The sequence below is a fragment of the Moschus berezovskii genome, chromosome 4 (genome assembly GCF_049115385.1).
Source record: "Moschus berezovskii isolate FMDL1 chromosome 4, NW_MosBer_1.0, whole genome shotgun sequence".
NCBI classification, from domain to species: Eukaryota; Metazoa; Chordata; class Mammalia; order Artiodactyla; family Moschidae; genus Moschus; species Moschus berezovskii.
This window is the reverse complement of record NC_142463.1, coordinates 62,846,029-62,873,426: the sequence shown is the minus strand read 5'-3', so window position 1 is coordinate 62,873,426 and position 27,398 is coordinate 62,846,029. Positions and strand designations below refer to the sequence as shown.

Here is a 27,398-nt window from a genome sequence, read left to right as displayed (position 1 = left end):
CTCAGCACACATAACGTGGGAATCTTTAGGTTATTACTTCCATTACTAGTTGTGATCTCCAAATTACCATTAATGGCAACGTGGATAATAGTTTTTATTGAATCTGAGACAGCTGACATTTCCCTTTTCTGGACCCCATAATGGGGCGACAGTTAGAAGAGGCACTCCTCCCAGAGTGGTTTGGAGGTGTAAGAGGGGAGCTCCCTGGAATTTAAAATTGCTGGGCTCCCCTAACAGTTCAGATTAGTGCCTCGATCTAGAGTTGGCTAGGAATGATAGGTGTCTTGGCTCGGGAGGGATTGGTTTACAGTTTAAGTAGGAGAAAATTCTGGCAGCCTGGATCCTGAACTGAAAAGGTAGGTATGACTTGACACATTTAGGGGACCGAGCAAACTTTGATAGATTTAGAGATCAGGAGAGAGAGAGAAAAAATGCCTTTAAAGTTTGCTTCATGCTCTTTTGAAATTTAGAAGTTAGAGGTAGATTTATGAATTTGGATTTAGTCAGCAAAACTTAATCTATCAAATCTCCTATCCTACAGCTATCAAAACCTGCAGGTCTAGGAAGCTTCTGCTATTCATTGAAGTTAAAACTAATAACTAGTTTCATGCTCTTTTCTGCCTGCTGGCAGTGAGAGTTTCTTAGAATGGTTGTTTGAAGAGAGGAACAGGAACGATAGTTAAAATGAAGGCTCTTTCAGTGACTTGCTGGGGCTCTTCAGTCAAGTCATTTTATATCCTTCCTTCCCCCATCTGTACAATGAAGATAATCATGGCCCAGGATTTAGTAACATGGGTGAAGCAGCTTGAAGATAACTGCAAAGACTTAGTTATTCTAGGATGAAGTGTGAAGATCTCCTCCTAACACATTGCGCCTTGTGACAGGGCTTGTTAAAGCACATTGTATTTGAAACATGCTAAGGCAGTATGTAAGAGAAAGAACATTAACTGTTAAGATGATATGCCTAAGGCCTCAAGGCTGACACATTATATATTGGGAATGTCTGAAAACCTCACATAGCTTCTTTTGACCAAACTAGCTATGACTCAGGTTTTATAAAAGATATTGAGTGCCTTCATTGTGGTATGCATCTAGAAATAAAAAGATAAAAAAGACTGCCCCAGAATTGTTTTGTTTAAATTCATTTTACACACTTAAGTCGGAACACTTCCAGAGCTTTGTGTGTGTGTGGTTGGATTTTTAAATTTTATTTAAAAAGGATAAACAGTGACCAAAAGATTAAAACAGAGCAATTAACAAAAATCTAATAAAATGTCAGCTTTATTTTTTATCTCCCCCCCACTAAAATGTAAGTAAGTCCCATGAGGCTAGTGACTTACACCTACTTGTTTGTTGCTGGGGTGGTTTAGTCACTAAGTTGTGTCTGACTCTTGTGATTCCATGGACTATATAGCCTGCCAGGCTCCTGTGTCCATGGAATTTTCTGGGCAAGAGTGCTGGAGTGGGTTGCCATTTCCTCCTCCAGGGGATCTTCCTGACCCAGGAATCAAACCCACGTCTCCTGTATTGACAGGCAGATTCTTTACCACTGAGCCACTAGGGAATCCCAGTTTGGTAGTTGGAAGCAGGCAACTAGGATTAGAGGGTGGAAAACAGGGCTATGACCTTTGACTAGTAGGTGATAGGGAATCCTTAACAAGTTTTATCCAGGGGAATTATATTTGATTTTTACTTCAGAATGGTATTTCCAGCAAAATCAGTAATTTGAGTGGTCCATAGACAATCCAAGTAATATCTGAGTCAGAATAGTACATAGCAGTTTAAGACTTTAAAAATAAGTTATTGAAGCCCCCAGGATGTTCTGAAAAGTAAAAATTGTCGTTCATACAACCAGGCTTTATTGAGCATCTTTCTTTTTTAAGTTGTGGTATAATTCACATATAACGATATTAGTTTCAGGTACACAACATAATTTGATATTTGTATATCTGTGAAATGGTTACAATAGGAAGTCTAGAATTTTCTACTTTTAGGATTGGAGGAATAAATACACCAAGATAAATAAGATACACATCTGTTTTCAATCAACTTGTGATTCAGTAAGAAAAATGACAGTTATAATACAGTGCTGAATCTGAGTGTCAGAAGAGGCATGAATATGTCAGGTCTCAGCAGTGTAGGATTCTGAAATGAGAGAAGACACAAATTCTTTCAAATTAAAAATAAGTTCTTGAATAGATGTTAAAATTTGTCCAGTTAAACAGTCAATGCAGTCTTATTATAACATTTACAGCTTTCGTCTATTAACCCATTCATCTATTCTCACATTGCCCTCCCCACTTCTTAATTGTTTTGAGTGAAATTTCAGATTTGACTACCATACTGCTAGCTGTGAGACCTCAGAAAGTAGTGTATCTTCTGTGTGCCTTAGTTGTCTCATTTGTAAATTAGGAATAGTAAAACCTACTTCATAGGTTTGTGATGATTAAATGATATGTTAGTATCCAGAATGGTGCCTGGAAAAACACTTTACATCTTTTGAATACTTAACTATTTGACATAAAAATGCTGTATTTGAATAAGAACTAACTTAAAGGCAGAATTTTTTCTTTTTTTTGTTCTGTTTGTATCAGCTAAACCCTCTACATTCAGAAAGGGTAAATATATTCTGTTAAACTAAACTTCTGGAACGAGTGACTTTTGTTTATTATCTCCTTTTATTTACTGATCATTTTTCTGAAATCTGATTTCCATTTTTACTCCTCAGCTTTGTCATAAAGTCCTTAATTACCAGATTCAACATAATATTCTATTTAGCTCTGCCCTTTCTGTGGCATTTGCTGCTGTTCCTTATTTCCTCCTCTTTAAAACTCGTTTTCCTTGGTTTTCCTAAAACCTCCCCTCACCCCTGTGTTTTCATCTCCTAGATCTAGGTCACTTGCCCTCACCTCTTACATGTTGATCTTCTTGAAGTTTCTTTCTGTCTCCCCGCCTTTTTTTTCTGTATAGATTCAACTACCACATGTATGCTGATGACTCCCTAATCTGCCCTGATATCTTAATCTCCAGGCCCTAGAGATTATCCTCATTTGAATGTCTCATGAGGACTGAGCTCTTTATCTTCACACACTTAACCAAACCTGCTGGTAACCTTACTCCTGTGTTCTATCTGTGTGACACTATTGTCTATCTAGTACCAAAAACAGATTTTTACATGAGAGAATACATGACTCCCTTTTGTATATTTGTCACTGTGTTTGTCAGCCAAGCTTCTGAAGCTTTTCTTATCTTTCCTTCATTGTCTTCATTGTCACTGGTTAATTTGGCCAGCCAGCCCCGACCATTAATTGCTCTGTTTGCTATAATATTTTTGTGCCAGGGCTACTGAAAATGGGACCTATTTTGTAATCATAATGTGGGAGGCGATTTCTAGAATAATATTGTTCTAAAAATTCAGTTTCATGAGTGGCCAGTAGATACTTGTAATCCAAGGTGGATACCAGCCATTGCGTATATATAGTCGGCCCTCTTTATCCACGGATTCAACCAACCACAGATTGAATTGAATCAATTGAATTGAACCTAGGTTGGTTGAATCTGTGACTGTGAATCCTGTGGATAAGGAGGGCCGACTGTGTTCATTGTACTGTACTATAAGGAACTTGAGCATCCTCAGAGCTTGGTATCCGCGGGGGGCCCTGGGACCAACCCCTCTTGGATCCTGAGGGACGACTGTACTTTTTGCCTAATGGTTAATAGTTTAGTTTATAAAGGATAGAGTCTTGAGTTTGTCAGTCTTTTGCTATTGATTTTAATATGATTGTCTGTGCTTCCTTTCGAAAAGATGGAACCTTCAGCATTATTCTTTCCACAGCCACCCTCAGAAATATAATGGATTTGGTTCCAGTTTTGTGAATATTGCAGTAAAGTGAGTCACATGGATTTTTGGTTTCCCAGTGCATATGAAAGTTATGTTTTCACTGTATTATAGTATTTTAGGTATGTAATAGCATTATGCCTGAAAGACAATGTACATACCTCAATTAAAAAATACTTTTTTGCTAAAAAATACTAACCATTATCAGCGAATCCTAATCTTTCTGTGGCAGTAGTAGTGTCAAGGATCACTGACCGCAGTTCACCATAACAAACACAGTAATGATGAAAAAGTTTGAAATATGGAATTAACAGAATGTGGACAGAGACATGAAGTGAGCAAATACTATTATAAAAAATGGTGCCAGTTGACTTTCTTGATGAAGAGTTGCCATAAACCTTCAATTTGTAAACACAATATCTGCACAATAACAATAAAGTGAGGTATGCCTGTATTCTGTATCCAAGCTCTAGAAATGTCCTTTTACATAGGATCAAGCATATAACAGCAAGAAGACATTTTGGCTTCTAGTAGTTTCCAGGCACTGCTGGGGGGCTGGGGCTGGATGGTCCTGAGACTGTGGCTGCTCTGGAGCTGGTGGCAGCGTGTGAGGGGAGCCGATGGCCAGGTGGGGTGAGGGTGACCCATGCTGGACCATGGAGGAGTAAGCAGACACCACCAGTGTCAACAGCTGGCATTGAGAAGGATGCTTTGAATACGTCCACAGTTAAACTGAAAACACTGTTCCTATGTGTGTGCTAAATGAGAAGTTCAAGGTGTCAGAAGTAAATATTGATGGGAAGGCATCCGTTAACCATCACAAAGGCAAATTTACCTTCTTTTATGAGTGGAGCATCAAACAAACCTGAACAGGTACTTCTGGAGTGCAGTACAAGGGCCATGTGGAGATCCCCAATTTGTCTGATGAAAATATTGTGGATGAAATGGAGATTAGTGTGAGCTTTGCCAGAGATGAGCCAGACACAAATCTCATGGCCTTAAAGAATCAGCAGCATCCTCAAAACAGAGTTCACACAGGGTACAAAATTGCCTACAATCCTGGAGAGTCAGTAGACCCAGCTGGGCAGCCAGCACTGAAAACTGAGGAGCGCAAGGCCAAATCTGCCCCTTCAAAAACCCAGATCAGACCTGTTGGTGTCAAAATCCCCACTTAGAGAAACCTGACATCACCAAGGGAGCTTGTTTTGTTTTGCCCCCCCCCCCTTTTTTTAACTACCCAAGAGCTTGTTCAGGCCTATACCCATGTTCCTGTAATGTTATGCATTTGTGTTCAGTCAATCAGTTGTGTCCTACTCTTTGCGACCCCATGAACTGCAGCTTGACAGGCTTCTCTGTCCATGAAATTCTCTAGGCAAGAATATGGGAGTAAGTGGGTTACCATTTCCTACTCCAGGGTATCTTCCCAACCTAGGGATTAAATTTGCATTTCCACTTCACCTGGAAAGCCTTCCTGCAATGTTAGAAGCAGAGAAAGGTGGCAAGTTTCAGCTGATTGGTGTCAGTGTCTGGAGAATTCTTTGAACTGGTCCCTGAGAAACATACTGCGATAAAGTGGAGGTTTAAATCTTGGCCAGAAGGTGGCTTTGCCACCATCACCTTGACCTTCATTGACAAGAATGGAGAGAATGAGCTGTGTTTGGAAGGCTGAGGCATTCCTGCCCATGAGGAGGAGAGAACGGCAGGGTTGGCAGTGGTACTACATTGAGGGCATCAAACAGACCTTTGGCTATGGTGCATGCTTCTCTTAGGGCCAGCAGCGGGAGTACAGGCTGCCCAGTATTTCACTCCAGCCCTCTCCTGACTGAGGCTTGGGACTCAGAGGATTGCACCATCCCAACCACTAACTTAGGGCCAGAGCCCCTTCCCTTCAGGTGTACCTTGGGTTTGCACATGCTTTCTGCTGGGTGGGAACAGAGGGGGAGTTCTCTTTTAGATGTACCTGTCGCTACGAGTCAGACATGACCGAGTGACTTCACTTTCACTTTTCACTTTCACACATCGGAGAAGGAAATGGCAACCCACTCCGGTGTTCTTGCCTGGAGAATCCCAGGGACGGGGGAGCCTGGTGGGCTTCCGTCTATGGGGTCACACAGAGTCAGACACGACTGAAGTGACTTAGCAACAGCAGCATGCTAAATAAATGTAATTTTAAAAATGAAGGAAAAGACCGTTTAGAAATCATCATTTAATACAGTCTGTCACCAGCTGTGTTAGTTTATGAGGAGATGGTCTCAAAAAATGTATATCGTTTGCTCCAGATACTTGTTGAATGTCAAGAGGAGGCCAAGGTTTGTGAGGCTTTGGAATCAGATACAGACATACCTCTTTGTTTCACATTATTGTGTGTTTTAATAAATTGAAGGTTTTGGGTAACCCTGCCTTGTCAGGTGGTTAACATTTTTTTACAGTAAAGTATTTTTTAGTTAAGGCATGTTCATTGTTTTTTCAGACATAATGCTGTTATTGCACATGTAGTAGACTATCTGTGTAATGTAAACATAACTATTAGATGCAGAGGGAAACCAAAAAATTCATGTGACTTGCTTTATTGCAGTAATCTGGAAGCAAACCACAATATCTCCAAGGTAAGGCTATATATAGCTAGTCTTATTCTTACCTTCCAGGTTAAAGAGCTAAGTTTTCCTTTCTTTTAGGTGTGCAACTGGCTAAGTTATCTTACCTCCCTGAGTTTCATATTCTTCCATCAAGAAAGTAGTGTTGTATTGACTCCTTCCTAGGGCCATCGTAAGGCTGAGTGACATGGCTGGTGAACTTATTTTTCAGGTAGTAAAAGCTAAGAGCAGTAGTTCTTCTCACGTACCAGCTTCACATAGTTATCTGAAACAGAAGTTCTTCAATCCCTGTCCATGATCCTTGGCAAATCTCCGGATGGCTTCACGGATCCTCTGAAACTGTGGCCAAAACTGCCTGTTTTTCTACTTTTAAGTGGGAGGCTCGTTGGCTAAGAAGTCCAAATAAGATTTAAAAAATAATTGCCATTTATTGGTATTTAATTCTCACTTAGCTCCCTTTCAGGTTTACAAAGTTAGATCAGTGTGGGTTTTTTTTTTTCTTAATCCTCTCAAGAATGATTGCTGCTATTCCTACCTCTGCCCTGGAACAATGTGGGAGACCTGGGTTCAGTCCCTGTGTTGGGAAGATCCCCTGGAGAAGGGAAAGGCTACCCACTCCCGTATTCTGGCCTGGAGAATTCCATGGACTGTACAGTCCTTGGGGTCGCAAAGAGTCAGACATGACTGAGCGCCTTTCACTTTCATACTGTCTCAAGTTGTCGTGCTCTCGATTCAAACATCTAATCACCTTCCTGCTTCTCTAAGCTGGAAGACTTAGAGACTTCGAGATGATCAAGACTCCATTGAAAGCCTTACTAAGTTGCAGCAGGACTGAAGTGTTGATTCTGGTCTGTCACAGTATTAAAGTAGCATACATCACGTTAATATATCATCAAACTTAGTTGACATTCATTCAGCAAACTTTATTGGATTCCGTATTGACTGAGGGTCAGTTATGATACCTCATACCAAAGCAAGTACAGTTCAGTTCAGTCACTGAGTTATGTCTGATTCTTTTTGACTTCATGACCTGCAGAATGCCAGGCCTCCCTGTCGATCACCAACTCTGGGAGCTTACTCAAACTCCTGTCCATTGAGTCGGTGATGCCATCCAACCATCTTATCCTCTGTCGTCCCTTCCCCTCCTACCTTCAGTCTTTCCCAGCATCAGGGTCTTTTCCATTGAATCAGTTCTTTGCATCAGGTAGCCAAAGTATTGGAGCTTAAACTTCAACATCAGTCCTTCCAATGAATATTCAGGACTGATTTCCTTTAGGATGGACTGGTTGGATCACCTTGTCATCCAAGGGACTCTCAAGAGTCTTCTCCAACATCACAGTTCAAAAGCATCAATTCTTTAGTGCTAAACTTTCTTTATAGTCCAACTCTCACATCCATACATGACTACAGGAAAAACCATAGCCTTGACTAGACAGACCTTTGTTGGCAAATTAATGTCTCTGCTTTTTAATATGCTGCCTAGGGTGGCCATAGCTTTTCTTCCAAGGAGCAAGCATCTTTTACTTTCATGGCTGCGACTTACTAACTACAGTGATTTTTTAGAGCACCCCTAAATAAAAGTCTCTGTTTCCATTGTTTCCCCATCTATTTGCCATACCACAGCAAGGGTACAAGCATTATGCTGACAGGCCTTCTGGCCAGGAATGCAGCTTAGGTGGTGGGAGAGAAAGTGTTATTACAGTTGGTTCTGTACTGCAGAGTTAATGCAAAGTGTTCTGGAAGCACAAAGAGAAAGGAATGGCCATTCAGTGAAAGCCTGGAGAAGGGCTGTATATTCACAAGATTTTTTTTTCAGAAAATTTTTTGTATTGCTATTTAATATTTTGTCTGCTTCTTTATAGTTATTCAATTGGAATAATATTATTGGATTATAATTTTGTCTCAAGGGGAGGTGGTAGAAAGCAAGAGCCTCTGTATGTGTCAGGTTTAAGAAAGCAACTCACAACTCAATTGTGTATTCCCTCCTCTCCTACAATATAGTAGGATGTGTAGGATGTGTAGTTGATGAAAGTGAAAGAGAGTGAAAAAGTTGGCTTAAAGCTCAACATTCAGAAAACTAAGATTATGGCATCCGGTCCCATCACTTCATGGCAAATAGATGGGGAAACAGTGGAAATAGTGGCTGACTTTATTTTTTGGGGCTCCAAAATCACTGCAGATGGTGATTGCAGCCGTGAAATTAAAAGACGCTTACTCCTTGGAAAGTTATGACCAACCTAGACAGCATATTAAAAAGCAGAGACATTACTTTGTCAACAAAGGTCTGTCCAGTCAAGGCTTTGGTTTTTCCAATGGTTATGTATGGATGTGAGAGTTGGACTGTGAAGAAAGCTGAACTCCAAAGAATTGATGCTTTTGAACTGTGGTGTTGGAGAAGGCTCTTGAGAGTCCCTTGGACTGCAAGGAGATCCAACCAATTAATCCTAAAGGAGATCAGTCCTGGGTGTTCATTGGAAGGACTGATGTTGAAACTCCAGTACTTTGGCCACCTGATGCGAAGAGCTGACTCATTGGAAAAGACCCTGATGCTGGGAAAGATTGAGGGCAGGAGAAGGGGATAGTACAGAGTGAGATGGATGGATGGCATCACCAACTCGATGGACATGAGTTTGAGTGAACTCCAGGAATTGGTGATGGACAGGGAGGCTGGCGTGCTGTGATTCATGGGGTCACAAAGGGTCAGACATGACTGAGCAACTGAACTGAACTGAGGGTGTGTAGTTAAATGTGCTGGACTCTTCTGCTTCGCTTCTTGACTTCATCATATTCTAGCTGTGTGACCTTGGGTAAGAAAGCTTGATGGACCTGTTTTCTCATCTCTGATAGGGGCAATTGACTGGGTTATTGTGAAATTTAAGCAGTTGATACATGTAAAATGATTTCAGTTTACTTGTTTCAAATAAATGATTTACACTTAATTATTTTATTCTTAAAATTAGGTAGAATCTCATTTGATCATTGTGAAGACAGCGTGTGCATATTCTGCTTAAAAATGTGAGAAAATTTTGATATAAATAGCTGTACTCAATTCTATATTAGGTCCCATGAGAAATGTAAAAATCATGGATAGTAGAATTGAAAAGTCTTAAAAAATCCTAATTTTACAGCTGTGGTGATTGAAAACCAAAGAAACGATCCCTTGCTCAGGGTTGCACAGTGTGTAAGTGGCTCTGGGATCTGTGGCCCTTGACTTTTGTCTGGTGCTCTTTCAGCACCTTGTACAGCTTCCCTGAGAGGACAGTGTCCTGAAAAAGATGTTTATTTGAAGAGCTAAGACCAAAACAGATGAAAACATGACCAATAAGAAGTCATTGTATAATGAAATACCAGATGGTGTGGCATAGACTATAAGGACATACCTGTCTAACTTCATCAGCTGCTGTCTTGAAGCAGAGAAATGCACTGTACTAGTTGCTTGAGTCCTAGAAGGTTGGTAGATTAAGAGCATTTTTTTTTTTTTTGAGAAGAATATTAATAGTTACAAACCAAAGTCAACCTCCGTCTTCTTTCTCCCTGCTGAGTTTAGATAGTAATTGATCTGGAGGAAGAGTCCATCTTTGCCAGGCCAGCCAGTACTGTGTGTTTTTGCTTTTCCCATCAATGCAAGGCAGACCTTCCTCCCTGGTGGGCTGGTTCCCCACAGGCATGCTCTGACATGGCCAGGGTCAGTGTGAAGAGTGTAGAACCGTTACTCACTTGTATATATGATCATGAGGAGGGGGTAGGTTCTGGAAGTGTCATTGATTGATGGGGAGCTTTTATCATTTGTCTACATCGATGTTTCCACTAAAAGCCTGGGGTGCTCCTGTCTGGGATTAAAGTGCATCCATATCGTCTCATTAACCGTGCATGAAGCCTCTAAAAACGTTGCAGAACAATACATGCCCTAGAATATCCAGCTATATAAATGTGTGCTGTAGAAGTGAAAACACTGGCCCACCCCTCTCTGCACCCAGGCATCCCATTCCCCAGGGCTGTCCTTACTAACAGTTTGTAACCTTTCCATACTGTTCTCCTAAATGTATTTAGATAATTTAACAGAAAATGGTAATCAAAATATTTTTGTTTTTATCACTTATTTTTCACACTATATGTGCAAATCTACTTCACTTTATTAATCCCAGAGTACCCCTTCTTCTGACTGTACCATATATATTGATTTTTAACTGTTTCTCTATTGATGTTTATTCATTCATTCATTTGGCTGCGTCATGGGGCTTGTGGGATCTTAATTCCCGGATCAGGGCCCCCTGCAGTGGAAGCATGGAGTCCTAACCACTGGACCACCAGGGAATTCCCTCCTTATTAATATTTAAATTTTCTCCAATTTCTTGCCATTAAAAATAAAGCTGTAGTCAACAGTGTTCTTATATGTTACGCTTGCTAACTTGTATGATTGAATATGTGGTAATAGATGCCTGAAGTATAATTGATTCGTAGAAAGACTTATGCATTTCAAATTTTTGTGGACTGCTGGGTTGCCATCTAACATTGCAAACTACTGACCTCTGGTAAAGTTCTGTTTCACTTACATAATTGACTGTCTGAATAACTCTGGGACATTTGTATATTTCTAATCAATTTTTGCTCTTCACGGCTGCTTGGCTTTGTGTGTTGGTAGCGCAGCTTTTAACTGATTATTTTGAAGATAAATGTTTTATATTTTTTATCACTCATGCCATTCTGCTTTTAGTTTTGGTGAGTTTGGGTGCTACTCTCCCCCATTTTCTCTGCTTATCTCTGTAATTGCCTTTTTTAAATGTGGATTTTATTTTTCATTATATGAAAAATGCATTCACTTATAGAAAATTTGGAAGGTGCAAAAAAAGGGATTATTAATACCTTTGTGTGTGAAAATACATTGTGAAGGGCATGGATGTCCTGACCTTGTCTTTCTTTTCTACTCCCAGGTTCGTCTTGGTCTTGTCTTCTAATTTTTTCTATTCTCATACAAACTTGAAACTGCAATACTTTGGCCACCTCATGCGACGAGTTGACTCACTGGAAAAGACTCTGATGCTGGGAAAGGTTAGGGGCGGGAGGAGAAGGGGGCGACGGAGAATGAGATGGCTGGATGGCATCACCGACTCTGTGCACATGAGTTTGAGTGTACTCCGGGAGTTGGTGATGGACAGGGAGGCCTGGCGTGCTGTGATTCATGGGGTCGTGGAGAGTCGAACACGACTGAGTGAACTGAACTGAACTGATACAAACTTTACAGAGCAAAACTTATATGTGTACATACATTTGTATATTGTTGTTTCGATCGCGACCCCATGGACTGTAGCGTGCCAGGCTTCCCTGTCCTTCACTATCTCTTGGAGTTTGCTCAAACTCATGTCCATCCAACCATCTCATCCTCTGTCTTCCCCTTCTCCTTTTACCTTCAGTCTTTCCCAGCGTCAGGGTCTTTTCCAGTGAGTCAACTCTTCGTATCAGGTGGCCAAAGTATTGGAGCTTCAGCATCAGTCCTTGTAGTGAATATTCAGGGTTGACTTCCTTTAGGATTGTCTGGTTTGATCTCTTGTAATCCAAGGGACTCTCAAGATGAGTCTTCTCCAACACCATAGTTCAGTTCAGTTCAGTCGCTCAGTCGTGTCCACCTCCTTGCGACCCCATGAACCGCAGCACACCAAGCCTCCCTGTCCATCACCAACTCCCGGAGTTCTCCCAAACCCATGTCCATTGAGTCAGTGATGCCATTCAACCATCTCATCCTCTGTTGTCCCCTTCTCCTCCTGCACTCAATCTTTCCCAGCATCAGTGTCTTTTCAAATGAGTCAGCTCTTCGCATCAGGTGGCCAAAGTATTGGAGTTTCAGCTTCAGCATCAGTCGTACCAATGAACACCCAGGACTGATCTCCTTTAGGATGGACTGGTTGGATCTCCTTGCAGTCCAAGGGACTCTCAAGAGTCTTCTCCAACACCACAGTTCAAAAGAATCAATTCTTTGGTGCTCAACCTTCTTTATGGTCCAATTCTCAACATCCATACATGACTACTGGAAAAACCTTTCTTTAACTGTATGGACCTTTGTTGGTCCATGTCTCTGCTTTTTAACGTGCTATTTAGGTTTTTCATGGCTTTTCTTCCAAGGAGTAAGCGTTTTTTAATTTCGTGGCTACAGCCACCATCAGCAGTGATTTTGGAGCCCAAGAAATAAAATCTGCCACTGTTTCCACTTTTACCCTATCTATTTCCCATGAAGTGATGGGGCCAGATGCCATAATCATAGTTTTTTGAGTGTTGAGTTTTAAGCCAACTTTTTCACTCTCCTCATTCACCTTCATCAAGAGCTCTTTAGTTCTTCATTTCCTGTCATTAGGGTGGTATCATCTGAATATCTGAGGTTGTTGATAATTTCTGCTGGCAATCTTGATTCCAGCTTGTGATTCATCCAGCCTGGCATTTCTCATGATGTACTCTGCATATAAGTTAAATAAGCAGGGTGACAATATACAGCCTTGATGTACTCCTTTCCCGATTTGGAACCAGTCTGTTGTTCCATGTCCATCTCTAACTTGCTTCCTGACCCACATACAGGTTTCTCAAGAGACAGGTCAGGTGGTGTGGTATTCCGATCTCTCTAAGAATTTTTCACAGTTAGCTGTGATCCACATAGTCAAAGGCTTTAGCCTTGTCAGTGAAGCAGTAGATGTTTTTCCTAAATTCCCTTGCTTTTTTTTTAATCTGACGAATGTTTGCAGTTTGATCTCTGGTTCCTCTGCCCTTTCTGAATCCAGCTTGTACATCGAGAAGTTCTCGGTTCACGTGCTGTTGAAGCCTAGCTAGAAGGATTTTGAGCATTACCTTGCTGGCATGTGAAATGAACACAATTGTATGGTAGTTTGAACATTCTTTAGATTTTTTAAAAAGACCAAATAAGATCATTTTATTGTCCTGCAGCCTTTTTTTTTAACTTATAAAATATCATGGAAATATTCCAGATTAGTAAAATATCTAATAGCTAACATTTATTGAGCATTTACCATATACCCAAGACCCTGTTTTATAAGTCATTTGCATGAATATACTTATTTAATAAAGTTATCAAGTAAATTTAAAGCTAAGTTTATTACTTAACCATAATTATTTAATTTGGATTTTTTTTTATCATAATCCTTTGAGGTAAAGACTGGTTTTACTTTCCTTTTGCAGATAAAGAAAATGAGGTCCAGATATTTCTGTTCAGAATCACTTACCTTGTAAGTGCTGGAACTGGGTTTGAAACCAGGTGGTCTGACTTTGGACCCTGTGCTTTAAGTACTGTTTCTCGTACTGCAGCAGTATCTGGGTCACGGTGTTTATAAGGGATTTGATGTATCTTCCTGCTCCCTAAGCTGCTAAGAGGGTAGCTTTCTAATGGAGGATTCTGACTTGGAGCTTCACGGCAGTTGTATCCCTCAGCTCAAAAGGATACACGTGAAAAATTTTCCTGCGGTTTGTACCTGCACACTGTTTTCTGCAGTTTTGCCCAAATGCTCTAATGAGGGGTGGTAGCAGATACTGTTCCTGGGCCCCTCATCCATGAAGCAGCATCCTTGGCTCTGGAGTGTGGAGTGGACAATAGCCTCCGATTCTGCCACTTGCCAGCGGTGTGACCTTGGGCAAATTACCTAGCTTTTCTGTACTTCATGTCCCTTATCACTGAAAAGGGAAATAATGTGATGACTCAGAGTTGTTGTGAAGGTTGCTTTCATAAAGTTTTAAAGCATTTAGAACAGCACCTGACGTGTGTGTTAGATCAGTTCCCTAGGTATTCGGTACTTAGTTTTTACCACTTATGTCACTAAATACCCATAACCACCCTACAAAGTAGGTAGTATCACGCTACAAAGTAAGTAGTATCACCCTGTTTTTTGGGTGAGGAAACCAGCTGAGAGAGACTTGGTCAGGATATGACCTGTCTGCCCCGAGCCTACGAGGCTTACAGTATTCGCACTGTGTCCCCAACTGTAGGGCCTCAGAGGCACAAACTCAGCAACAGGGCGGGTGATTAAAGGGATATCAGATTTTGAGTTTCAGCCATTCAGATATATGTTAAACTTTAATTTATGGGGAAGAATTTATTTCTATGGAAAAATCTATACTATTATGCCACTCAGATGAAATCATTTAGATCTTAAATTTGTAAAAAGTAGATTCTAAGAGGTTTAATTTAATATTTATCCATACTGATATGCATATCTGAATAGTTTTGTGTAAAGTAACAAAGGTATTAATAATTGAAAATATAATAATTGAAAGCTGTAAGTTTACTTTGGAATAAAATCATTGTAGAACATGGTATTTTTCCGAGTAATCATAAAGTTTTTAGTTTTTGAGAGTAATAGCATTTATTAAAGTATGCAGATAACTAAATTCTAAAGTTTTATGGCTGAATTTGTAAGGACTACTGGAAAAGACTGATGCTGGGAAGGGTTGAGGGAGGGAGGAGAAGGGGACGACCGAGAATGGGATGGCTGGATGGCATCACCGACTCTGTGGACATGAGTTTGAGTGAACTCCGGGAGTTGGTGATGGACAGGGAGGCCTGGCGTGCTGTGATTCATGGGGTTGCAGAGAGTCGGACACGACTGAGCGACTGAACTGAACTGAACTGAATGTTTAAAGACTTCGTTTTAAGAATTTTATTTTTTTAACCCAAAGTTGGGTAACTCTAACTTTGTGAGATTTTAGCAAAGACTTTACTTGGTTATTTGTGGAAAATCCTGTGTAATGTTTAGAAGCCCGGATGGTATCATGTTACTACCTTCCTGTATAATGAAAAAAGCAATATTTTCTGACACTTGATTGAAGTTTGTCTTAGAACTCTGATTAGGTAGGTAGTTGTGCCTTCTCAAGTTTGAATTTCAAGTGAACTTGAAAAGAACACTTATCATAGTGTACTGTATGAAGGAAATCTTGTAATCAAAGCATCACTTAGGTTTCTGCCAAGCTCTCTTTCCGTGGGTAGAAGTGTTAGGAGAGATTTGGGAGATGATGAAGAGTAGTTCTTTTCTCTAAAGGACTCACATCTTGTGCTTCTCTTCCATTGCTGTTTTTGTTTATCCACTTTTGCTTGCTGGAATGAATGTGCTAATTTATCATCAGTTATTTACTTGGGTATTCACTGATTATTCTACTAAAATGGGGTGTGGGTACAGAAGTGGAGAATGTGACTCAGGAGTCTAGATGGGAAAAGTGAAATAAACTAGAAGGACCAGAGAATAAAGTTCCTTGGTCTACGTGAATAGGATGATGGTGGGTGAGCTGGGCTTTGAGGAAATGTTTGTTTCGGGGCAGGTGAAAGAAGAAAGCACAAGTGGAGCACGCAGGCCAAAGTGAGTGTGCCAGATGTGGGACTTGGTTCAAGTTATAAACGTCTGCTTGAGCACCTGCTGTGTTTCAGGAACTGATGGATACAAAGATGAATACATTTCCCACCCTAGTGTAGAAGTTCATAAACTAGTAAACTAAAATTATATGAAATGATTCGTTGTAATACTGCATGGTATCATTGTCATAAACCTGATGAGTTGCTTTTGTTGTGCATGGTATCACTTTAGTTATGTTTCAGCAGGAAACATAATTATGGAAGGGACTCAGAAATGTAATACATATATGTGTATATAAACTTGTGTTATCTATTGCTGCATAACACAGTACTCCAGAATTTAGCAGCTTAAAATAAGTCATTTATCTCCAAGTTTTTGTCCATTGGGAATCTGGGTGCCACTTAGCTGGGTGCCTCTGGCCCAGGGTCTCTCACTAGGCTGCTGTAGGTGTTGACCAAGGCTGCCAGCATCACAAGGCTTGACTGGGGAGGATCTACTTCCAGACTCACTCGCGTAGCTCCTGACTGGCCTCAAGCCCTCACTGACTGTTGGCTGGAGACATTGGTTCCTTGCCACATTGGCCTTTCATGGGGCTGCTCACAACTGGACAGCTATGACAGCTTGCTTTCCCCAGGAAGAGGGATGCAAGATTCCTTGAGTGAGTGAAAGTGTGAAAGTGTTAGTTGCTCAGTCGTGTCTGACTCTTTGAGACCCTGTGGACTGCAGTGTGCCAGGCTCTTCTGTCCTTCGAATTTCCCAGGCAAGAACACTGGAGTGGGTAGCTATTCCCTTCTCCAGGCGAATATTCCCAACCCAGGGATCAAAGCCAATTTGTACTGCAGGCAAATTCTTTACCATCTGAGCCACCAGGAATGACCCCAAATGTAAGTTACGGCTTTTTTTATAACCTAATGAAAGTAAAATCCAATCACTTCTGCTTTATTCTGTTTGTTAGAAGTTAGTCACTAAATACAGCCCACACTGAAGGAACAGAATAATCTAAAGGTGTATACAGGAATGACTATCCTACAGGCTGCCTACCCCAAAATTCTATAAGTGGTTGATATATATTGTGCAACCCTGAGGAAGAAGGAAGAAGAACCAGGCAAGGAACGTATCTATTGGAAAAAACACATGTAATTAACCTAGAACCACAAATGTTCTTGCTAAAGATCCATAAACTTGTATTTGATGTTGTCTTAATATTTTAGGGGTAAATGGTAAAATGACTTATTTCCACCCTCATTAAACTTTCTGTAGAACTGAACTCATTTCTAGGCATTGTCTTTATGCCTTTTTAAAGCTAAGTGTTCATAAATGAGTAAAAAGCTATTGTTGGTAGCACAGCAGGGGAGAAGTTTAGAAGTGTACCTCAATTTAAATAGTAGGTAAGATCCTTTAAGAATTGGGTGTTCTGAGTGGAATCATTTAAAATGAATTAGAGGTACTCAGTCTTTTAAAGAACCTTGATGAAAATCTTTGATTATATTCTACTTTTAACATAGATTAATCGATGGATTTGTTTGTACGGTGTTGAAAGATTGAATGGTAGAGTGAAAAGAGCACCAGTTTAAAGGTGGAGATTTGTGTCTAGGCTTCAAGAGTCAGCCACGACTGAGCTACTGAACTGAACTTCACAACACATTACAAGTGTGACCTCAGGCAGTCCTGTTGACTTCCTTGAGCCCGAGTTTCCTATCTGTAATATAGATAAATACATATGAAGGAAAATGATTTGACATGAAAAGTGATAGATTTCTTTTTGGAAACTTACTAAAATCATTATTTTCTTTCAGAAACAGTGTAAATCATTATGTTCAACTGACTCAGTTCAGTTCAGTTGCTCAGTCATGTACGATTCTTTGCGACCCCATGAACCACAGCATGCCAGGCATCCCTGTCCATCACCAACTCCTGGAGGCTACCCAAACCCATGTCAGTGATGCCATCCAACCATCTCATCCTCTGTTGTCCCCTTCTCCTCGTGCCCTCAATCTTTCCCAGCATCAGGGTCTTTTCAAGTGAGTCAGCTCTTCGCATCAGGAGGCCAAAGTGTTGGAGTTTCAGCTTCAATATCAGTCCTTCCCATGAACATCAAAGACTGATCTCCTTTAGGTCGGACTAGTTGGATCTCCTTGGGATTCTCAAGAGTCTTCTCCAACACCACAGTTCAAAAGCATCAATTCTTCGGCGCTCAGCTTTCTTTATAGTACAACTCTCACATCCATTCATGACTCCTGGAAAAACCATAGGCTTTACTAGACGGACCTTTGTTTATAAAGTAATGTCTCTGTTTTTTAATATGCTGTCTCACTGCTTCTCAATTTTCTGCCAGGATTCTAACCTAAAAAATGGCTACCTGATAATTCTTGACTTCAGCATAATCCACCCAGAAAAGACCAGATTACCCTTGCTTATTTTACACTGAGGTATATGGCGTTGTACTTCAGGCCCATAGAACATAGATGGATGCCAAAGTAGTTCTTCAGAAATAGTGAGATAACATTTTTACTGAAGTTTGCAATTTTACTGCAATTAGTATGGTTTTCTCTTATGAAGATTTATTGGAATGTACATTGATGAGTACTTGAAATACGAAAGTTTATTATGTGCCTATATATATATTATTCACTAGGAAGGAACAAAACTGTCTTTCTGACGTATAGGATAAAAAATTCTTATGGGTTACTTTACAGATTTTTTTTTCTTTATTCCATGACTGTTCTCATCCATCTTAAATGAATGAAGTATCTTTCACAAGATATTGAATTCTTAATCCTTATGTCTTGCTCATAAAATTCACTCATAATTTTGGAAATTTGGGCAGCTACTCTAATCCATGCTATATAAAGAGAATTGGGGGTTACAGATTCAGTTCAGTTCAGTTGCTCAATTGTGTCAGACTTTTCACTACCTCATGAACTGCAGAACGCCAGGCTTACCTGTCTGACACCAACTCCCGGAGGTTGCTCAAACTGATGTTCATAGAGTCAGTGATGCCATCCAACTATCTCATCCTCTGTCGTCTCCTTCTGCTGTCTTCAATCTTTCCCAGCATCAGGGTCTTTTCCAGTGAATCAGTTCTTCACATCAGGTGGCCAGATTATTGGAGTTATAGCTTCAACAAAAGTCCTTCCAGTGAATATTCAGGACGAATTTCCTTTAGGATGGACTGCTTGGATCTCCTTGCAGTACAAGGGACTCTCAAGAGTCTTCTCCAACACCACAGTTCAAAAGCATCAGTTCTTTGGCGCTCAATTTTCATTATAGTCAAACTCTCACATCCATACATGACTATTGGAAAAACCATAGGTTTGACTAGATGGATGTTTGTCGGCAAAGTAATGGCTCTGCTTTTTAATATGCTGTCTAGGTTGGTCATAGCTTTTCTTCCAAGGAGCAAGCATCTTTTACTTTCATGGCTGCAATCACCGTCTGCAGTGATTCTGGAGCCAAGAAAATAGTCTGTCACTTGTTTCCATTGTTTCTCCATCTGTTTGCCATGAACTGATGGTACTGGATACCATGATCTTCATTTTTTTGAATGCTGAGTTTTAAGCCAACTTTTTCGGTGTCTTTTCACCTTCATCAAGAGGCTCTTTACTTTCTGCCATAAGGGTGGTGTTATCTGCATATCTAAGGTTGTTGATATTTCTGCTGGCAATCTTGATTCCAGCTTGTGCTTCATCCATCCCGGATTTCACATGTACTCTGCATATAATTGGATTAAAGATTTATTGAGCATGGACCCCCCCCATCAGAACAGGGTGAAGTTTCCCCCTCAGTCAGTCTCTCCCATCAGGAAACTTTCATAAACCTCTTATCCTTATTCATCAGATAGAATGAAAACCACAATTACCAAAAAAAAATAATCAAACTGATTACATGGACCACAGCCTTGCCTAATTCAATAAAACCATGAGCCATGCTGTGTAGGGCCACCCAAGATAGATGGGTCATGGTGGAGAGTTCTGACAACGTGTGGTCCACTGGAGAAGTCAATGGCAAACAACTTCAGTATTCTTGCCTTGAGAACCCCATGAACAGTATGAAAAAACAAAAAGATAGGACACTGAAAGATGAACTCCACAGGTCGGGAGGTGCCCAGTATGCTACTGGAGAACAGTGGAGAAGTAACTCCAGAAAGAATGAAGAGATGGAGCCAAAGCAAAAACAACACACAGTTGTGGATGTGACTGGTGATAGAAGCAAGGTCCAATGCTGTAAAGAGCAATATTGCATAGGAACCTGTAACGTTAGGTCCATGAATCAAGGCAAATTGGAAGTGGTCAAACAGGAGATGGCAAGAGTGAACGTCGTCATTCTGGGAATCAGTGAACTAAAATGGACTGGAATGGTTGAATTTAACTCAGATGACCATTATATCTACTACTGTGGGTAAAAATTTCTTAGAAGAAATGGAGTAGCTGTCATAGTTAACAAAAAAATAAAGTTAGCCACTGTTTCCACTGTTTCCCCATCTATTTGCCATGAAATGATGGGACTGGAGAAAAGGAAAGATATATGCATTTTAATGCAGAGTTCCAAAGAATAGCACAGAGAGATAAGAAAGCCTTCCTCAGTGATCCATGCAAAGAAATAGAGGAAAACAATAGAGTGGGAAAGACTAGAGATCTGTTCAAGAAAATCAGAGATACCAAGGGAACATTTCATGCAAAGATGGGCTCAATAAAGGACAGAAATGGTATGAACCAAATAGAAGCAGAAGACATTAAGAAGAGGTGGCAAGAATACACAGAATTGTACAAAAAAGATCTTCACAACCCAGATAACCATGATGGTGTGATCACTCACCCAGTGCCAGACACCCTGGAATGTGAAGTCAAGTGGACCTTAGGAAGCATCACTACGAACAAAGCTAGTGGAAGTGATGGAATTCCAGGTGAGCTAATTCAAATCCTAAAAGATGATGCTGTGAAAGTGCTGCACTCAATATGCCAGCAAATGTGGAAAACCCAGCAGTGGCCACAGGACTGGAAAAGGTCAGTTTTCATTCCAATCCCACAGAAAGGCAATGGCAAAGAATGTTTAAACTACTGCACAATTGCACTCATCTCACATGTTAGCAAAATAATGCTCAAAATCTCCAAGCCAGGCTTCAACGGTGTGTGAACCGTGAACTTCCAGATGTTCAAGCTGGTTTTAGAAAAGGCAGAGGGACCAGAGATCAAATGGCCAACATCCACTGGATCATCAAAAAAGCCAGAGAGTTCCAGAAAAACATCTTCTTTATTGACTATGCCAAAACTTTTGACTGTGTGGATCACAACAAACTGGAAAATTCTTCAAGAAATAGGAGTACCAGACCATCTTACCTGCCTCCTGAGAAATCTCTTGTGCAGGTCGAGAAGCAACAGTTAGAACTGTACATGGAACAATGGACTGGTTCCAAATTGGGAAAGGAGTACTTCAAGCCTGTATATTGACACCCTGCTTATTTAACTTACATGCAGAGTACATCATGCGAGATGGCAGGCTGGATGAAGCACACTCTGGAATGAAGATTGGTGGGAAAAATGTCAATAGCCTCAGATAGGCAGATGACACCACCCTTGTGGCAGAAAGCAAAGAAGAACTAAAGAGCCTCTTGATGAAAGTGAAAGAGGAGAGTGAAAAAGTTGGCTTAAAACTCAACATTCAGAAAACTAAGATCATGGTATCCAGTCCCGTTACTTCATGGCAAATAGGGGGGGAAACAGTGAAAACTGTAACAGACTTTTCTTTTTGTCCAAAATCACTGTAGATGGTGACTGAAGCCATGCAATTAAAAGATGCTTGCTCCTTGGAAGAAATGCTCTGATCAACCTAGACAGCATATTAAAAAGCAGAGACATTACTTTGCCAATAAAGGTCCACCTAGTCAAGGCTATGGTTTTTTCCAGTAGTCATGTATGGATGTGAAAGTTGGACTATAAAGAAAGCTGAGTGCTGAAAATTGATGCTTTTGAACTGTGGTGTTGGAGAATACTCTTGAGATGTCCCTTGGACTGCAAAGAGATCCAACCAGCCCATCCTAAAGGAAATCAGTCCTGAATATTCATTGGAAGGACTGATGTTGAAGGTGAAACTCCAATACTTTGGCCACCTGATGGGAAAAACTAACCATTGGAAAAGACTCTGATGCTGGGAAAGATTGAATGTGGGAGGAGAAGGGGGCGATGGAGGATGAGATAGTTGAATGGTGTCACCGACTCGTTGGACATGAGTTTGAATAAGCTTCGGGAATTGGTGATTGATGGGGTAGACTGGCAGTCCATGCATTCCTAAAGGTCGGACGTGACTGAGTGACTGAACTGAACTCACTCTGCATATAATTTAAGGTTGACAATATACAGCCTTGACGTACTCCCTTCCCAATTTTGAACCAGTCAGTTGTTCTGATTCTGTTGCTTCTTGACCCTCATACATGTTTCTCAGGAGACAATTATAGAATACTTTGCAAAAATTATTCTCTTTGCGGATGCATATTGATGTGTATTCTCTGTTCTTGAAAAGACTGGCTAGGTGATATTTTATCACAAGCCTCAATGTGTATAATTTGGTGCCTCATTGAACAGAAGAGTAGTTTTGGTTTTCACTTTGGATATTTATCTAGACCTGAATATTTTGCAACTACGTTTTTGTTTTTAACAGGACAGGGAACAGTTTACTGTTGAAACCTGTAGACACTGTGAGAGCTCAATACACAGTTAAGAGTAACTGACTTAAATTAGTTTGAAAGTGTGGATATGTAGTAGATCATCGACTCAGTGGGCATGAACTTGAGGAAACTCTGGGAGATAGTGGAGGAAAAGAAAGCCTGGTGTGCTGTAGTCCATGGGGTTGCAGAGAGTCAGACATGAGTTAGGGACTGAACAACAAGGAATTGCAGTAGACACATTTTGGTGTTTATAATCTTTCTGTATGAGGAGAAAAGGGACTTAGAGCCAGTGTTATGTTTTCTAATGATGTGTCTCAGATCTGAGGATTTATGGTGAAGTCTTACTGAGAGCAGCAGTGCATTTTGTTACAGGTTTTAGAATCCTGTCATTTATACAAATCAGATTCATGTTGGGATGATGATGATAACAACTGATATTAATTACATGTGTCCCATATGCCAGGCAGTTGCTAAATAAATATTTTATGTGCATTGTCTCAATCCTTAGAAGATAATGGCAATTTGCCCGTGAGGAAACTAGGGCTTGGAGAAGTTAAAGTAACTTACCCAAAGCAGAGCCAGGTTAGAATCGTTGGGTTTATGGTCCCTTGGATTCTGTTTTGCTTATTGCGACTGTTTCTGAAAACCAAAAGTGAGATCATTTTTCTTTCTGAGTGCAGATTCAACTCTCATCCTGTTCTTCCTGTTGCTAAAGACACCCATTTAAGGTCAGTGGAAAGTACAAGAGTTCAAGGTGTTCTTTCCAAAACACATGAGTAGCAAAAGAGCAAAAGATTAGTGCCAGACTAGAAAACCTATGTGTGTGACATCATAATGTTATGTGTATAATATGTGACATTTTATCATGTAATTGTGATATGTGATATCACATAATTGTGAATTGCATAATATGTATGCAGATCACATACAGTGAATTGCACGAGTATGTTTCTGTGTGATCTAGGAATTGTCATCTCTCTTTTGCCCTTGTTTCAATCCATCTATAAATCCTGAAGGTTCCGTCTGCAGGACACATCCTTAATCTATCCATGCGTCTCTGCTTTCACTGAAGAGACATACAGTAACTCTGGTCTTCTTGCCTGAATTATTGCAGTAGCTTGATTTCTTCAGTGCCCACTATTGCCCCCCTATAATCTCATAGGGCAGAGTGGCTGTAATGATATTTTTTAAAGCCTGAAAGCTTTGAGAGCTCTTCATGGCAGTTTAGAGGAAAGCCAACTTTGTGCATATGTTGCTGTGCTTCAGGTGTCCCGGCTGTTCTTATGTTTTTCATATGTACCGAGTTCTTTCCATCTTGGGTTTTTGTATGTGCTGTTTTCTCCACCTGGGCTTCTCTGGTCATTGGCTATTTTTTGTGGTTGATGATTCCGTATCATTTAGGTCTCAGTTCAGACATCAGCATCTCAGTGCAGCCTTCCTTGACTGATCCAGATATCCGCCCCCATACTCTCATTAGTATTTTATTTTCCTTATTCTCATCACAATGAATGTGATGTTACTGTAATTTATTGCTTACTTCTGGTCTATTTCTACCCCACCAGAATGTGTACTTCGTGAGAGCAGGGCTTTCCCTATGCCTAGGAAAGCATGTTAGCATGTAGTAGCACAGTTAAAATTTTACTGCGTGAATGAAAGATTTTGTCTCACTTTAACATCATATTGTGAATATTCTCCCACATCTTGAGTATTCAAAAGAGAGGTGGTATGGTAAACTCTCCATCTACAGTCCAGATCTGGCCTAAAGACACATTTTATTTGGCTTATTTAAAAATGGTGGTGTTTGAGGTATAACTTCTACTCAGTCAAGTGCACAGGTCTTAAGTGTACAGCTTGACGAATTGTACTGATGCACTTACCTAAGTAACCACCTCTCAGATCAAAATGTGTGGTGCTCTGATCTCCCCCTTCTAGCCATTCCGCCTTTGCAAAGGGTAGCTTGCATAGTTAATGTTTGTAATTAGCTGCTAATGCTATTTGGAGATTTCACGGAGAAATCCAGCATCTCAACATCTCTCAAAATGAAATGATGTACCAACATAGGAGTTGCTTTCTCTTTTGGCCACAGTTTATCGTGGCTGGGAAGCAGCTGTCCAAAGAGTTGACATGTGTTCTCCAGTTTGCCTCCCGTATTCACCTCTCTCCTCCTGTTCCTGACCTTGAAATTGATTTCCAGTTACAATTTATAATTTCACTTTATCTCTATAGAAAAATAGAAGTATGAATGGTAGACTAAAAAGTTTATGTGTTTCTTATACTTAGTCTACTTGATTCATATATGTTTCTTGCCTTTTGTGTATTTGTTAGCCACTCTAATTCTGAATGATTGTGTTTAAAGGATGCACAGTGTTCCAGTATATAAATGTATTATGTAACCAATCTCCTATTGTGGAACTTATAAGTGATTTCTGTCTTTTTTCATAATCTAAGGAATAATATGTAGGTGAATCTTTGTGAAAAATGTTATTTTATTAGGATTAAGTTTCAAAAGTGGAATTTCTGGATCAAAATATGTTTTCATTATTAAGACTTTGGTATATATTGTTGAATTGCTTGGTAGTAGTATAAATTGATCTAATCTTTCTGGAGAGCAGTGTATGGGAGTATTCATTTCATTGCATCCATGCCAACACTAATTAAAAGTTTTGCTAATATAGTTAGTAAAAACTGCAAACAAAAATTGGGAATGCTGGCGAGGAAATTTTTTTCTTTTCAAAAAAGTAAAGTAGGAATTTTACTTTAAAGGATATAATTTGGAAATATTTTTTAGGGCTTTCCAGGTGGCTCAGTGGTAAAGAATCGGCCTGCCAGTGCAGGAGATGCAAGAGATATGGGTTTGATCCCTAGGTTGGGAAGATCCCCTGGAGTAGGAAATGGTAACCTACTCCAATATTCTAGTACAATTCTGTACCTTAGGTTTATAGTGAGTCAGATCATGTACTTTGTACATGTGAAGTAATGCGAATACCTTACTATAACTTGAGAAGCCTTTTAACCTTGATCCTTACACACACAGTATTAATTCTGTTCATGGGATTCTCAAGGCAAGAATACTGAAGTGGTTTGCCATTCCTACCAGACCACCTGACCTGCCTCTTGAGAAATCTGTATGGAGGTCAGGAAGCAACAGTTAGAACTAGACATGCAACAACAGTCTGGTTCCAAATCGGGAAAGGAGTACGTCAAGTCTGTATATTGTCATCCTGCTTATTTAACTTATATGCAGAGTACATCATGTGAAACACTGGGCTGGATGAAGCACAAGCTAGAATCTTGAACTGTGGTGTTGGAGAAGACTCTTGAGAGTCCCTTGGACTTCAGGGAGATCCAACCAGTCCATCCTAAAGGAAATCAGTCCTGAATATTCATTGGAAGGACTACTGAAACTCCAATTCTTTGGCCACCTGATGGGAAGAACTGATTTATTGGAAAAGACCCTGATGCTGGGAAACATTGAAGGTGGGAGGAGAAGGGGATGACAGAGGATGAGATGGTTGGATGGCACCACCAACTCAATGGACATGAGTTTGAGTATCAAACTCCAGGAGTTGCTAATGGACAGGGAGGCCTGGTGTGCTACAGTCCATGGGGTCACAAAGAGTTGGACATGCCTGAACAACTGAACTGAACTGAACTTAAACACGCACACGCACACACAATGTTTTTATTATTGTGCTTTAACTTGTGTTCTATATGATAGTACTTGAGAGTAATACAGAATCCTTCTGGTATGAAGCACATATGACTATTTCTGACACATTGACTTTATATTTGCTTTCATATATTTAATTTGATGCTCTTATTCTGTGATTTGTTTTCTAAGGAAATGCCTACATAGAAGACTGACAGCAGCTGGGCTGAATGTGTCACTGCTGAATTGGTTCCTCAGGTATCCTGGCTCTGGTGATTGCTATGGGAGATTGGATGACTGTTACAGATCCAGGTCTGTCTTCAGGTAATGGAGTTTAGAATGGTTGTAAGCTAGAACAGTAATTGCAAATGTTAATTTTCAGTGACAATAAATTACCATAAACATTGAAGATGTACCTAGAAAGAGACATAAATAGGAGTGAAATATATAATTTTCATCTTTCTTCAGTAAAATCATCAGGGAGAGCTAAGAATTGTGCCTAATTAGTAGGATTAGGTGCTTTTGCTGAAGAGTTGATTGCTTGAGGAGGAGATTTTTCTGTGTTTGAAATAAATTCATTGGCTACCTCAGTGTATTTCTCTGATTTATTCCTTTAATCACATAAAGTTTGAGTGCATAGATAAGTAGGTTTTTGCCTAACAGTGTTATAAATCTAAAGTAATGTTAATTTTTAAGATAGAATATTGCAACTTAACATGCCTTCTAAGAGCACCACTTTATTGTATATTTTTTAGAAAATATTATATAGTCTTCATACAAAAGCCAGCTTTGCCCTAATTTGAAAAAACTATATTTCTATCATTCAGAATCTTTGGTAATGAAGATCATGTTATTAGCTTTGCATGCATTTTTGCAAATTATTTATGTAAATGCATTTTATTGATTCTTTCAGAAAGCAAAACTCTCTCTCCATATACCTCAGAAACAAAGATGTCTCCATCAAGTTTATACTCACAGCAAGTGCTATGTTCTTCAATACCTTTGTCAAAAAACGTGCACAGTTATTTTAGTGCCTTCTGCACAGAAGAGAATATTGAGCAGAGTATCTCATATCTGGATCAGGTAACTTTTGTTTGTAAGATAAAATAAATAACAGAAATCATGTTATACAATAGAACATAAGAATGGTAAACTTGTCAAGCACACAAATGTTACATATTGGCCCAGAATTTATATTAGATTTGCAGAGAACCTTGGTGACCATCTAGTCTAGATACCAGCTGAATGCTTTTGTCTGGAGCCAGTCGGCTCCCTCATCACTCCAGGAGCTCTGCCAGGGGGAGTCTTACCCTTATTT

General features: G+C 40.0%; 1 protein-coding gene and 1 pseudogene across 12 annotated transcripts in view; both read left to right on the top strand.

The window, feature by feature from the left end:
- Window positions 1-27,398, top strand: part of SSX2IP (SSX family member 2 interacting protein) — an 80,159-nt gene that overhangs the window by 804 nt on the left and 51,957 nt on the right. For 8 of the 12 annotated variants that reach the window (XM_088835444.1, XM_088835443.1, XM_088835442.1 and 5 more), the window contains exons 2-3: window positions 26,273-26,404; window positions 26,994-27,163. In XM_088835444.1, coding sequence (XP_088691570.1) covers window positions 26,362-26,404; window positions 26,994-27,163 — 213 coding nt within the window. In that variant the 5' untranslated portion in view covers window positions 26,273-26,361. Of the gene's footprint in view, window positions 1-23,111; window positions 23,160-26,272; window positions 26,405-26,993; window positions 27,164-27,398 lie in introns of all 12 variants that reach the window. The other 4 variants (XM_088835446.1, XM_088835445.1, XM_088835436.1 and 1 more) reach the window with 3 other exon arrangements.
- LOC129540933 (activator of 90 kDa heat shock protein ATPase homolog 1 pseudogene) lies at window positions 4,459-11,424 on the top strand (annotated as a pseudogene).